At 43.8% G+C, this 12679-nt stretch overlaps 1 protein-coding gene across 1 annotated transcript in view; it reads right to left on the bottom strand.

Moving 5' to 3' along the window:
• Window positions 1-12679, bottom strand: part of LOXHD1 (lipoxygenase homology PLAT domains 1) — a 163209-nt gene that overhangs the window by 119129 nt on the left and 31401 nt on the right. Inside the window, exons 5-6 of the mRNA XM_049620144.1 lie at window positions 7286-7384; window positions 397-545 (exon numbers count right to left, since the gene is read on the bottom strand). Of these exons, the coding sequence (XP_049476101.1) occupies window positions 397-545; window positions 7286-7384 (248 nt within the window). The remainder of the gene's footprint in view (window positions 1-396; window positions 546-7285; window positions 7385-12679) is intronic.

The following is a 12679-nucleotide window of genomic DNA, read 5'->3' as shown; positions in this document are numbered from 1 at the left end:
TCTTGGGTTGGTGAGACTACAAGGCATCTAAGATGCAAGGCAACAGCCCAAGATAAGTCACAAGAAAGCTTACGATTAGGGACCAACAAATGCTCTAAACAGGCAGGGTTATAAACATTCATGGGAGGGAGAGGTTCCGGTGGGCAAGTCAGGGAGAGCTTCACGGCAGAGTCTTGAAGGATGATCAGGCCCTGGTTACATTCCGATGGGAGACCTGGGCTTTCTGGGAAGGGGGTAATGTGGGCAGGGTCGGGCAGTATGGTTGGCCAGCAGGCTTAGGTAGAAGAGTGGAGACAGACAGACCAAGAGAGGGAAGTCAGGGCTGAAATATACCCTCTGAAGAGCCAGAATTCCCCCTCCCAGGCCACAGGAACCACAGACAGGCAGTGAACCTACCTTGGACAGGAACCAACCTGCAGACCCGCCCTTGTTGTTGTGGCCAATATTGATCTTCATCAGCTGCCCCAGATCGGGAGCATCGAGAATGAACTTGTCTTCAGCTCCCCTTTCAAAGTTGTCCTTTTCATTTTCCAGCCTACGCTCCCCTGTACACACACACAGGCAAGAAACTTACAAAGGAGACCCGAAGAGGAGAAAGAACCAATGGTCTGCCCACTGAAGGTAGTCTCAAAAGTCAATAAGGCGGGAGGCTGGCGGGCAGGGTGGGGGTCAGGTGGTACATAGGTACTTTCTGTACTTGTACCCACTTTTGCCGTGAACCTAAAACTACTCTAACAACAGTGTTAAATTTTTTTTTTTTTTTTAAGTCAACAAGAATAGCTCTACCCTGAGATCTCTGGGCTCTGTAAATCTCTCGTTGCAACCTCCAGTCAAGCTTGTCCTGTGTGTGGCTTGTGCCCAGGTCCCATAACTGGGCTTCTGATTTCTATCTTAGTCTGGAGTTCCCATCCTGGTAACCACATGTGTACCCCCATCCCTGGAGCTGAGACCCTGCCTGGCTTGTACCAGTTGCTTGTCCCAAACTGGGAGCACAACCACGGAAGTTGGTCCAGGATTGTGCTGGGACCCTGACAGCCGACACACTTCCTTAGGCCTGCCTCCTTTTCTGGAAAACAGGATGGCCACCATCAGACACATTAGTTTCACATAGATTTTTTTTTTCTTTCCTTTCTATTTGTCACCACAATCTGCGAGGGGGTATTATTAATTCTGTCTTGTGGATGAAGAAACAAGCTTGGAGAACTGAAATTACACGTCGGAAGTCACACTGGGTGATAAGCACGTCATTAGGATCCATTCTAACCTGTTCTTTCTGCTTTTCAATTTTCCATTATTATGTTCCCAAGCTTACAGGTCATATTAACCCTTATGGCCCCACCTAAGCACCAGCTCCGTGCTGATGCCATCCATTCACCTTCTCCTCTAAAATTTAATTCTTTAAATCTTTCTACGTTTTAAATGGCAAAAACTCAAAACCGTACAGAAAGTAGTATAAAACATCTGTAGAGGGGTGCCTGGGTGGCTCAGTCGGTTGAGCCTCCAACTTCGGCTCAGGTCCTGAGTTTGAGACCCACCTCGGGCTCACTTGTCAGTGCAGAGCCTGCTTCGGATCTTCTGTCTCCCTCTCTCTCTGCCCCTCCCCCACTCGTGCTCCCTCTCTCTCTCAAAAATAAATAATTTAAAAAACATTAAAAAAAAAGGAAGACATCTGTACACCCACTGCCCAGATTTCAGAGGCAGAACAGATGCTAACACTTTGTCTAATTTGCTTGAGACCTTTCTCTGTCTTAAAGAAGACATAACTGGTAAGTCTACAGTCTCACTGGCCATCCTGCCTTCCCCCGCCTTCTCCCTCCCCTAAATAAACACTATCCACAAGCAATATGTATCGTCCGCGTGAATTTTTGTTTGCACATGGAGGTATTCATAAAGAAAACGTGCTATTTTTGCATGTTTCAGAATTTACATAAATAACATCGCAGTGCATATCTCTCTGTCTCAGGTTCCTCATCTATACAGTGGGGATAATGGCACCACCACACAGGGTCCTGCTGTGAGGATGAACTGAATTGGTACACACTAAACACTGGTGGTGACACCCACCCATGGAAAGTGTTATGTTAGTGACGGAGGCTGTTGCTATCGCTCTCTAATCATCCTACCATCGTCAACATACCCTGTGCAACTGACTTTCCTTTCAGTTGATATTATGCTTTTGAGATTACCCTGTTGATGCTGGTAGCTTGAGGTCATTTGTGGAACTGCTATATAAAAGTCATTGAATAAAGAAAATACTATTAATGTTTCTTCTGCTGATAGACATTTTGGTTGTGCCTGGTTTTTTGCTATTGTAAACAGCACTGAAATGGACTCTTTCATAACTGCCTTCCGCTACATTTCTGTGACAAATGCTCTGAGTGGACACCTACAAAGAGTCGCTGGGTCCTGGGGTGTGCTCACCTTTGGTGTATTAGGTATTGTAAAATTACCTTCCAAAATGCTTGTACATCAATTATCACCAGCAGTGTATTCGGGGTCCCATTCCCCACAATCATCATTAACATATATACTTAAAAAGTTTCTATCAATATATATACCATAGTATCTCATTGTGATTTTAATTTACATTCTCTTGATTATGTGGAGAGATTATAATATATACTGTTCATATACATATATTTTTTTGGGGGGGGGGGAGAGATATACCCATATATGTTGGCCATTTAGATCTTGCTCTTCTGTAATTTTTTCTGTTCATATATTTTATATTCTTTATTACCTCTCCTCTGTCTATGGTGTCTTTTATCATACAGACACTTTTTTTGTTTTAGTAGACTTCATAGATATTTTCCTTTGTTGTTTGTGCTTTTAGTGAATAGTTCAAGAAACTCCATCCTAAATTGAAATTCAAAAGACATGCTCTTAAAGTTTCTTCTAAAAATTTCATAGTGTTGCTTTTACACACGTAAGTCTGTAGCCCATCTGGAAGTTACCTTTGTGTGTGGTGAAAGGTAAAAAGATTTAATTTTATCTTTCCTCATATGGTAAGACAATTGTTTGCACACCAATAATTGAATATTCCATCCTTTCTTTCTGATTTATAACACTATCTCTCTGTGTGGGTCTAGACTCTATTCTGTTTCACTGGTTTGTTTCTCCTTCTATCCATACCACACTGTTTTAGTTTTTAGAGATCTGTGGTATCTTTTAGAGATCAGAGTAAATACCCTCACTTATTAATATTGTTAATATTATTTTCCTTATTCAAAATAGTCTTGGAAATAGTTAGCCCTTATGGATGGCAATTTTATTAGCGGCTTAAACTGTGGGATATTGCCTTTTGGAAATGTAACTGAAATTGCATTGCATTCACAGGCTAATCTGGGAAAATTTGACTTCTTAATGAATTTGAGACCATTCTCCTCCACGAGCATATTTCTCCGTTTAAATATTCTCGTATATCCTCAAGTAAATATTTATATTCTTTACAGAAAGCTCTTTTTGTTAGTTTTTCTTAGGCACCTTATAATTGCCATTGTAAGGTGCTATTAGGCACCTTAATATTGCTATTAATTTATTTTTGAATTAAATGTTCGCTTGTTGTTTCTATTAAGATTTATCTATTAATCTTGTACCCAGCATCTTTATTAAACTTTCTCTCCCATGGTTCTGATCATTCTCCTGGATTTTATAGTTGATTATTTTTCATGAAAGTTAAAATTTGTTTCCAAATGAACTGAGAGGTTGGAGTTTCTTCTAATTTTACTGACTGTGATCAAAGAATCCTGTCTCTGTCTTATTGCTTAATTTCAGTTTGTTAAGATTTGCTTTGTGGTTTAGCATGTGGTCATTAAGTGCTTGAAAAGAATGTGTATTCTCTACCAGTTGGACACAGGAATCTACATAGATCCAGTAGATCAAGCTTATTAACTGTGTAGTTAAAGTCTTCTGTATCCATACTAAATTTTTATCCATTTTACTTATCAGTTATTGAGAGTGATGTATTAAAATCTTCCATTATACTTAGGCATTCGTCAAGTTTCTTCAAGAATTTAGTTAATTTCTGTTTCCCACATTTTGAGAATATGCTGTAAAATTTATAAGCGTTCATAATTATTACATCTTGTAGGTTCGTTGTTCCTTTTGTCATTGTCCGATATACTTTTATTTCTCATAAAGTGGTTTTTGCCTTAAAGTTTAATTTGACGAATAATAATATAGCTACACAACCATCTGCTGTGTTATTTGACATGCTCCTGACATATGTCATTCAGTTTTATTTATTCTCAGCCCTTCGGCATCACATGTTTAAGCTGGATTTTTCTTTCTTTTCATTTAATATGAAAACACTATCCTTTCACTGATGAGTTTAGTTTATTTGTATTTATTGTGATTATTATACATTTACTTTTTTTTATGATTGGCCATTCTTTTTCTTTGTTCCCCTTTCCTCATTTCCTGCCTTCTATTGGATTTTATTGAGGCTTTATTCTCTTTATTCCCTCTATTGGTTTAGAAGTTACACATTTTGTATTGGGGGGGGGCATGGTTACTTTTACAATTTTAATATGCATACTGGACTCACTGAGGTCTAAAGTTCATCAATGTCTCTACTCTCCTATCACTTGGGGAATGAACTGTGGCCAAGAACCTAATTATGTTTTAACTTTCATTATCTGCCTTCCTTAAGATTACTGTGTTTGAGTATTTTGGGTCCACATTTTCTCATGCCCTAGTGATAGTCATTATTAGAATTGTTTACTATAGCCAGTGCTTGCTTAGCTTTGTCACATAATTATCAATAGTTTTGCTCACTTTCTTCCCTGCTTTACCTGTCTTGTGGGCATGATTTCCTTTTTCTTTTTACTATTTTTTTAATGTTTTTTCATTTTTTTTAATGTTCATTTTTGAGAGAGTGTGTGCACAGAGTGCGAGCAGGGGAGGGGGAGAGAGAGAGGGAGACAGCACAGAGCTGTCAGCACAGAGCCCAAGTGGGGCTCAAACCCACAAACCGCGAGATCATGACCTGAGCCAAAGTCGGATGCTTAACTGACTGAGCTACCCAGGCGCCCCAGATTTCCTTTTTCTTTTTTTTTTTTTTAATTTTTTTTTAACGTTTATTTATTTTTGAGACAGGGAGAGACAGCATGAATGGGGGAGGGTCAGAGAGAGAGGGAGACACAGAATCTGAAACAGGCTCCAGGCTCTGAGCCATCAGCCCAGAGCCTGACGCGGGGCTCGAACTCACGGACCGTGAGATCGTGACCTGGCTGAAGTCGGACGCTTAACCGACTGCGCCACCCAGGCGCCCCCCAGATTTCCTTTTTCTTAAAGCATATTCTTCAGTAGCTGCTTAAGTCTATGAGTGGTAACTATTTCTCTTTGTTTGCAAGGCAATTCATTAATTTTGCCCTCCCTCTGGAATGATAAGCTAACTGGATCTAGAGTTCTAGGTTGATATATATTCTTGCTCAGAACGCTAAAGCTATTATTCCATGAACTTATGACCTTGTGTAGGTAGCAGACAGGAATTTGCTATCAACCCAATTGTTTCTGTGGAAGAGAATCTGCCAAATCTGGTTACTTTTAAGATCTTTCCCTTTGCCTTTGGTTTTACCACAATGTATCTAAATGTGGATTTGTTTTCATTTATGCTGCTCAATGATTCCTTCTGTTACTTTAATCTGAAAATTTGTATCTTTGCTCAATTTTGAAAAAGTTTCAGCCGTTATCTCTTCAAATATATCCTCTTGCTTATTCTATGGATTCTCTATTTGGAACTCCTGTTCAACATCTATCACAACTTACTCTGTCCTACATATCTCATGACCTCTCATTTATATTTTCCAACTCTTTATACCTCTGCTATATCTGAGTATTTTGCTCTTATTTGTGTTACAGTTTATAATCTCTATTCAGTGGTTTCTAATTGTGTTGCCTAGCACATCCATTAAGTGTTTATATTTGGTAACTACATTTTCATTTTCTATATTTCTGTTTACTATATTTTTCATGGGGACTTTTTATTTTCTTCCATTGTTTTGTTCATGTCTCTAGTCCATTTAAACATTCTTAAACTATAGTTTTTCTCAGATTATTATCTGAAATTCTGCAGGATTTAATCTATTGTGTCCACTGATGTTTAGTCATGGTGGATTATGCCCTTGAGTGTTTGGTAATTTTGGAAAGTGAAGTCATCTCCAGTACCTTATCTTTGGGAATGTTATACAATGCTTCTGTAAACTCCCAAGGGTATTACTGGCACGGAACCAATTTTGTGTCCTTTGGGGGAGTGGGGGTTCCCAAATCACACCTGTAGTGTAAAATCGGAGGTCAAGCCCACATGTATGCAAGCAGGAGGTATCGATTTCTCAGCAACTGTCTTTTCAATCTAGAGCTCTTGCAGAGATAAGGTTACTGTACTGATGAGCAAATTTTTTCCTGGCCTATTTTTTCACTGAAGATGTTCCTGTGAACTTTCAGGGCTTCTGGCTTTATATGTGGTTCTAATTTTGCCTGTCTTGCTTCATGCAGGACGAAATCTCATTTTCTGACCCCAAACGGGGATGACAATCTATCCTGTAGATAACTGAACATGAAAGGTCCCTCCTTCCAAGAGCCACAGCACCAATTCAGAGCTAATACTTTGGTTTTGAGCTCCCTCTTGATTTCTGGCACCTGGAGATTTCTCTTCTCTTCTTATAAGCTCAGCAATGCATTCTGAATTCTTTAATACATTGTGTCCAAAGTTCACACCTCGGTAGATTTTCTGACTCCTCTGTTATTTCATAAAATTGGAAGAAGCAGGAGAGACTCTCCATCCCAGTTCTACTGGCCTGAATGGTCTCCCAACACCTGCAGCCATGTCTGTGTCCTCAGCTCTTGCTTCACCCATGAAGCCAAGTCTAATTCTATCCCCTGATCCCATTCTGGTCTGCATCAAGCCAGTGCACTGAATCAAGCCATGCCCAGCCACATTCAAAATATAACTCAAGATGGAGCTTAAGGAGGTTAGGAAAGTAACAATTGAGCTCCCTGATGGAAGTAAAGCTTGGGTCTGTTCTTGTCTAGGATGAAGGACAATTTTAAATAGACCCGAACCCAAAAACACCTTATTCTGAAAACACATCACACACATACATTTTACAAGATGAGCACCTTGCTGCCCAGGGAAGGCTGTGACAAACCACACCACAGGCAGAATTATTGCTCAACAGAAGAGACTTGGAGCTGCCTTCCTCTGCCAGGAGTGGGGGGGGGGGGGGGCCCAGCTAAGAAGCAGAACAGGGCACAGCTAGGGAAGAGAGGATTTCAAACCCATTACCCGTGTCTCCATACTCTCCGAAGATATTGATGACGACATCAGCATCGGTCCCTGCACCAATGACATCACCAGTGCATACCTTGACTTCGTACTTGTTACCTGGGAATGAGGACAGAGAAAGCCCCAGCTCATTAGGATCTCGAGAAAGAAGAAAAAAGGCCCCAAGGCAGCTACCACATCACCTACCCTTCCCTCCAGCAATACAGGAAGTGTCACCATCGCTGTCAAAAACAGAGCAAGAAACAAGCTGCCTGACATTGGTTCCAAATGGTCATTGCTAGTATATACCTGTATCAAATCAACACATCGCACACCTTAAACTCACACAATGTTATATGTCAGTTATATCCCAATAAAGCTGGAAAGAAAAGAAAAGTCAAATGGTCACTGCTAAAGCTAAATGGTGTGCAGAGCATAAATCAGAGATAGAGGAAACTTCTGTTTTCATACTGCCTTGGGATGCAAGAATCAGCCCAAATGCCACACTGAACCAGACCACCAGCCAATCTCCCCTGGATATTGAAATGCTTCTTACTGGCCCCACTGCACATCTACTCTGCCTTCTCCAATCTGTTCTCCACATACATCACAGTGCAAAAATTACTTGGGGAAAATACATTCTGCATGTGAAAATCAAATCTATATGTAAATTGTCAGGGCCATAACCAATGCAAAGACTGGGGCACCAAGAGTAGCCAGCGCATGCATGCTTCGTGGTCACCTTACTTAAAGATCTGTATCGCTTCTTCTATCTTTCCCCCAATTGCTGAGCAGAAACCCATGCACTGTAACCCACAAATGCCTCAGCCTTGCCCAAGGCCTTGTAGGGGAGATGGGCTCACTGTAAACTTCACCAACATGCTGAGCCCACCTAGGTCTCCCCAGCTGGAGCCCGCCTTAGGATGGGGAGCAAAGGACAGGCGCCGGTGTGTGTATGGGAAGGAAGACTCCTCTAGACTTTCTTTGGGTCCCAACAATTCCGAGGGCTGAGGCAATTTTCCTTTCCCTCCTCCCTTCCTTCAAAGACTTTCTATTTTTTATGTAGAAGAATTTTGTTCAGATTTCTTACTCCCAATACGTGAAGTTAATAAAAATTAGAGGTGTTTCACTAACTCAAAAAGGTATCCGTACCCTCACGTTTACTGCAGCATTCCTTATGACAGCCATGACATGGAAAAAATCTAAGTGTCCATCCATGGAAGAATAGATAAGGAAGTTGTGTTATAATTGTTACAATGGAATACTATTCCGCCATGAACAGCATTCCAAGAAGAGAATCTTGACATTTGCAACAACATGAACGGAGCTTGAGGGCATTTCGCTAAGTGAAAAAAGCCTGTCACAGAAAGACAAACATAACATGATTCCACTGATATGTGGAATCTAAAAAACAAACAACAAAACACACCCCCCCAATCCCCAAAACAAAAATTAAAAAAAAAAAAACAACCCAAATTCATAGATACAGAGAACAGATTGGTGGTTACCAGAGGTGGGGTATAAGGGGGTGTGCAGAATGGGTGAAGGGAGTCAAAAGGTACAAACTCTGGGGCTCCTAGGTGGCTCAGCCGGTTACATGTCTGACTTGGGCTCAGGTCATGATCTCACGGTTCATGAGTTTGAGCCCCGTGTTGGGCTCTGTGCTGACAGCTCAGAGCCTGGAGCCTGCTTCAGATTCTGTGTCTCCCTCTTTCTCTGCCCTTCCCTTACTCATGCTCTGTCTCTCTCAAAAATAAATGAGGGGTGCCTGGGTGGCTCAGTCGGTTGAGCGTCCGACTTCGGCTCAGGTTGTGATCTCACACCTCCTGAGTTTGAGCCCCGCGTCAGACTCTGTGCTGACAGCTCAGAGCCTGGAGCCTGCTTTGGATTCTGTGCCTCCCTCTCTCTTTGCCCCAACCCACTCACATTCTGTCTCTGTCTCTCTCAAAAACAAATAAACCTTTAAAATAAATAAATAAATAAATACATAAATAAATAAATACATAAATAAAAACATTAAAAAAACTTTTTTTTTTTTTTAATGTACCAACTCAGGGCACGTGGGTGGCTCAGTCGCTTAAGTGTCTGACTCTTGGTTTTGGCTCAGGTCATGATCTCACAGTTACATGAGTTCAAGCCCCACATTGGGCTCTGCACTGAGTGTGGAGCCTGCTTGGGATTCCCTCTCCCTCTCTCTGCCCCGTCCCACTCACACTGTGTGTCTCTCAGATAAAAAAAAAACAAAAAACAAAAAACAAAAACTTTAAAAAAATAAATTAAAATTTTTAAAAAGGTACAAACTCCCAGTTATAAGGGAAAGAATCATGACATGGGATGTACAGCATGGCAACTATAATTAATAACACTGCATTGCATATGTGAAGTTACTGAGAGAGTAGATGTTAAAAGTTCTTATCACAAAAATCGTAATTATGCGTGGTGATGGTTATTAACTAGACTTGGGTGATTATTTCGCAATATGTACACACATCAAATCACTATTTCGTATACCTGAAACAAATATAATGTTTCATGTCAATTACACCTCAATAAAAACAAAATCGAACTGTTTTAATTGAGGCCCAGAGTTCCAGCCCCTCTGCCCACGGCCTCCTTGGGGCCTTCCCTGATGTCCTAGCCCCCCGGGCCTTTCTCCCCTGCATTCCTTGGTTCTGCTATGTTGTCTGTGCCGATGATTTCCAAGTTCACCAAGGACTGCCTTGTGCAGTCTGGTGTTTCCTGCAGGTGAGGCTTCTAAGATTTTCAGGAATTTACAAGAGGTCTGGGGGGGGACTTCCTTTTCACGTATGGCTCCCCCCCACACACGTTCCCTAGCACAGTGCTGGGCACATACTAGAACCTCACTAAGTGTATCGGAAAACAACTTGAGTTGAACTTCCTAAAGCTCAAAGTCCCGGGGAAGTTGCTCAGTGCAAAGGAGTGAGAGGTGGGGCGACAAGGAGAAAACCTAATTTCACTCCAACCCCATTTCGAATCCTGCCCCGCCTCTGCCATCTAGAGACGACACGATGCAGAATGTGGCAGGGCACCCATAGAGGACACCCCCCGACATACGCCACAGCCCTGAAGGCTGATCTTTAACCTGCTGAGAACCTGAGCCAGGAGGCAGTGATTCTCCCCTCAAACCTCACTCGGTGAGACCCATCACGAGAGAGGGAAGACCCTCCAATCCTGTCCCCAACCGAAGATCTCCGAGATTCTCACCCCCCCCCCGGATCCCCATGAAGCCCCCCTGAGATGGGAGGCAGAACCATGGTCTTCAGAAAAGGCCAGATTCAGGCAACCCCGAGGTCAGTGGCTTGAAATCTGGGCCATATTTAGGCTAGCTTGCTGACAAGGCAATTTCCAGGTTTCCTCCCCCCCCCCCCCCCCCCCCACCCCCGCTCCCAGAAGCTCCTGAGACACACGGCTGTGAAGAACCAAGAAGGCCTTGGCCATGTCCAGCCGCCCCTGCTCCTGATCATCTTTCAAGTTGCAGAGGCCTCTGGCTGCGGGGTTGTTCTCTCCTCTCCTGGTTGGCAGGGTCTCTGAGAACCATTCATTTTGGCTCACATCCTTTCTCAGGTCCAGTCTGGGGCTCACTTCACACAGAAGCAAGTCCCTTCTGCAGGGTGACAAGATGCCCAGGGCCCCCTGGCTGGTGATACCAGGGGGGTGGGGGAGGCGCTAAAGGCCACCGCTGAGCATCAGTCAGTCAGAGGGCAAGAGGATGCCAGACAGCACTGGGCACAGGGCAGCAGGAGAAAGGATGAGGGGGGGTAGGGGAGCACTCAGGGCAGGAGTAGCAGACATTCTGCATCGTTCCAAAAGGCAGAATTAGACTTAGCACTTGAATTATAAAGAAAGATATTTTAGCTCACCAAAAGAAACATTTTCTAGTACCTGGGGCTATCCAACAAAGGCATGGGATGCCCTTGGGGGAAGTGAGTTTCCCATCCCTAGAGACATCTAAGCAGTCACTTTGTGACAAGCACTTTGGTGGAGAGCCATCTGTCAGGGAGGCTGTAAAGAAAATGCCAGAGGTGAGAGAATGTGAGAACACTAAGGGTCCTTTTCAATCTGCAATTCCATGACATTTGACCAGGAAAGGCAGCCTGCAGACTAGAGAGAGAAGCCAAGAGATGGAGGGGGCCCCTCAAAGTAGAGGGGAGGTGCCCGAGGCTGGTACAGGCAGGCCTGGGGAGCAGGACCCTATGCAGGGTTTAGGGAACACACAGCATCCCAGTCCCAGGGAAGTCCAGAGAAGGAGTCATCAGGGCTGGAATGAGGCAATGTAGGAGACAAGCCAAGGGTGGAAGGAGCTTCCAGAACTCTCTGGCTGAGGTGGACAAAGGGCCCAAGCCCAGGGGTCAGAAAGTCAGCTGAACAGAATGCAGTAGGAAATCGATTCTGGAATAAGGCTGGACTGTTCTCTCACCTCTGCAGAACTCTCTATGGCAAGATGGGGCCCCGGTTCTCCACATAGTTGGCTGAGTGAGAAGCAAGACACCCCCCCTCCCATGTGCCAGATGACCTCTGACCACACTGGGGAAGGGCTGAGGGCTGCAGCGGGGCGGGCAAGGCACACCTCACAAAACCACTCTGTAAAAGGCCCCGAAGATAGACAATGAGCCTTATTATATTACTGTTCTCCTGCTTTTCGTCCACATTTCCTCTTCAAGCAGAACCCCCATACTATCTGATTTGCCATTTTCCAAACAAGGCCGAGGGCCCAGCGCCCAACCCGAAATTGTGATTAAATGCATATACAGTGGAAAGAGCAAGATGGGATAAAAGCAGGGCTTCATTCTCTTCCGGCTGCCAGACTGTCAGCACAGTGCATCAAGCCTTCCTCCCAAGTGGTCACGAGAGCCCCCCAGTTCCCCGTGATCAGAATTTCAATGAGCACAAACTTGCAATTCTGGTCACAAGTGGGTTTTTATGTGTTGAATTCACCCCTTGGATCTGGTGATCCATGTGAGAGCAAAATGCCCATATGTGAAATGTGGCTGCCTTCCTGGCGAGAGCAACAGGGCCAGAGGGAAAGGTCCAAGGCCAGTAGAAATCCCCGCCCTGGGGGCCAGAAGGGAACAAGGCAGGACAGAGAACGGGGATGGGAGGAAGGACTTGAAGGAGGACGGGCCAGGGCTGGCCCACCTTCTAGGGCAAATAATAGGCAACAGTCACCCAGGCCTTGCAGCTCACGAGGTTCCTGCACGTCCTCGACGACACCTGAGCCGTACAATGGCCACATGATACAGGCAGGACAGATACTGTTGACATTCTCATTTACAGATGGGGAAACAGAGGCTCAGAGGGCAAGGTGGCTTCCCGGGGGACACACAGCTGCTAAATGATGCAAGAGGGGCTCAAAGCCAGGTCTCCTGCCTCTGAAGTCAGGGCTCTTTTTTAGAG

This window comes from Panthera uncia, assembly GCF_023721935.1.
Source record: "Panthera uncia isolate 11264 chromosome D3 unlocalized genomic scaffold, Puncia_PCG_1.0 HiC_scaffold_8, whole genome shotgun sequence".
NCBI classification, from domain to species: Eukaryota; Metazoa; Chordata; class Mammalia; order Carnivora; family Felidae; genus Panthera; species Panthera uncia.
The sequence above is the reverse complement of the archived record's forward strand: the minus strand, read 5'-3'. Positions and strand labels throughout refer to the sequence as shown.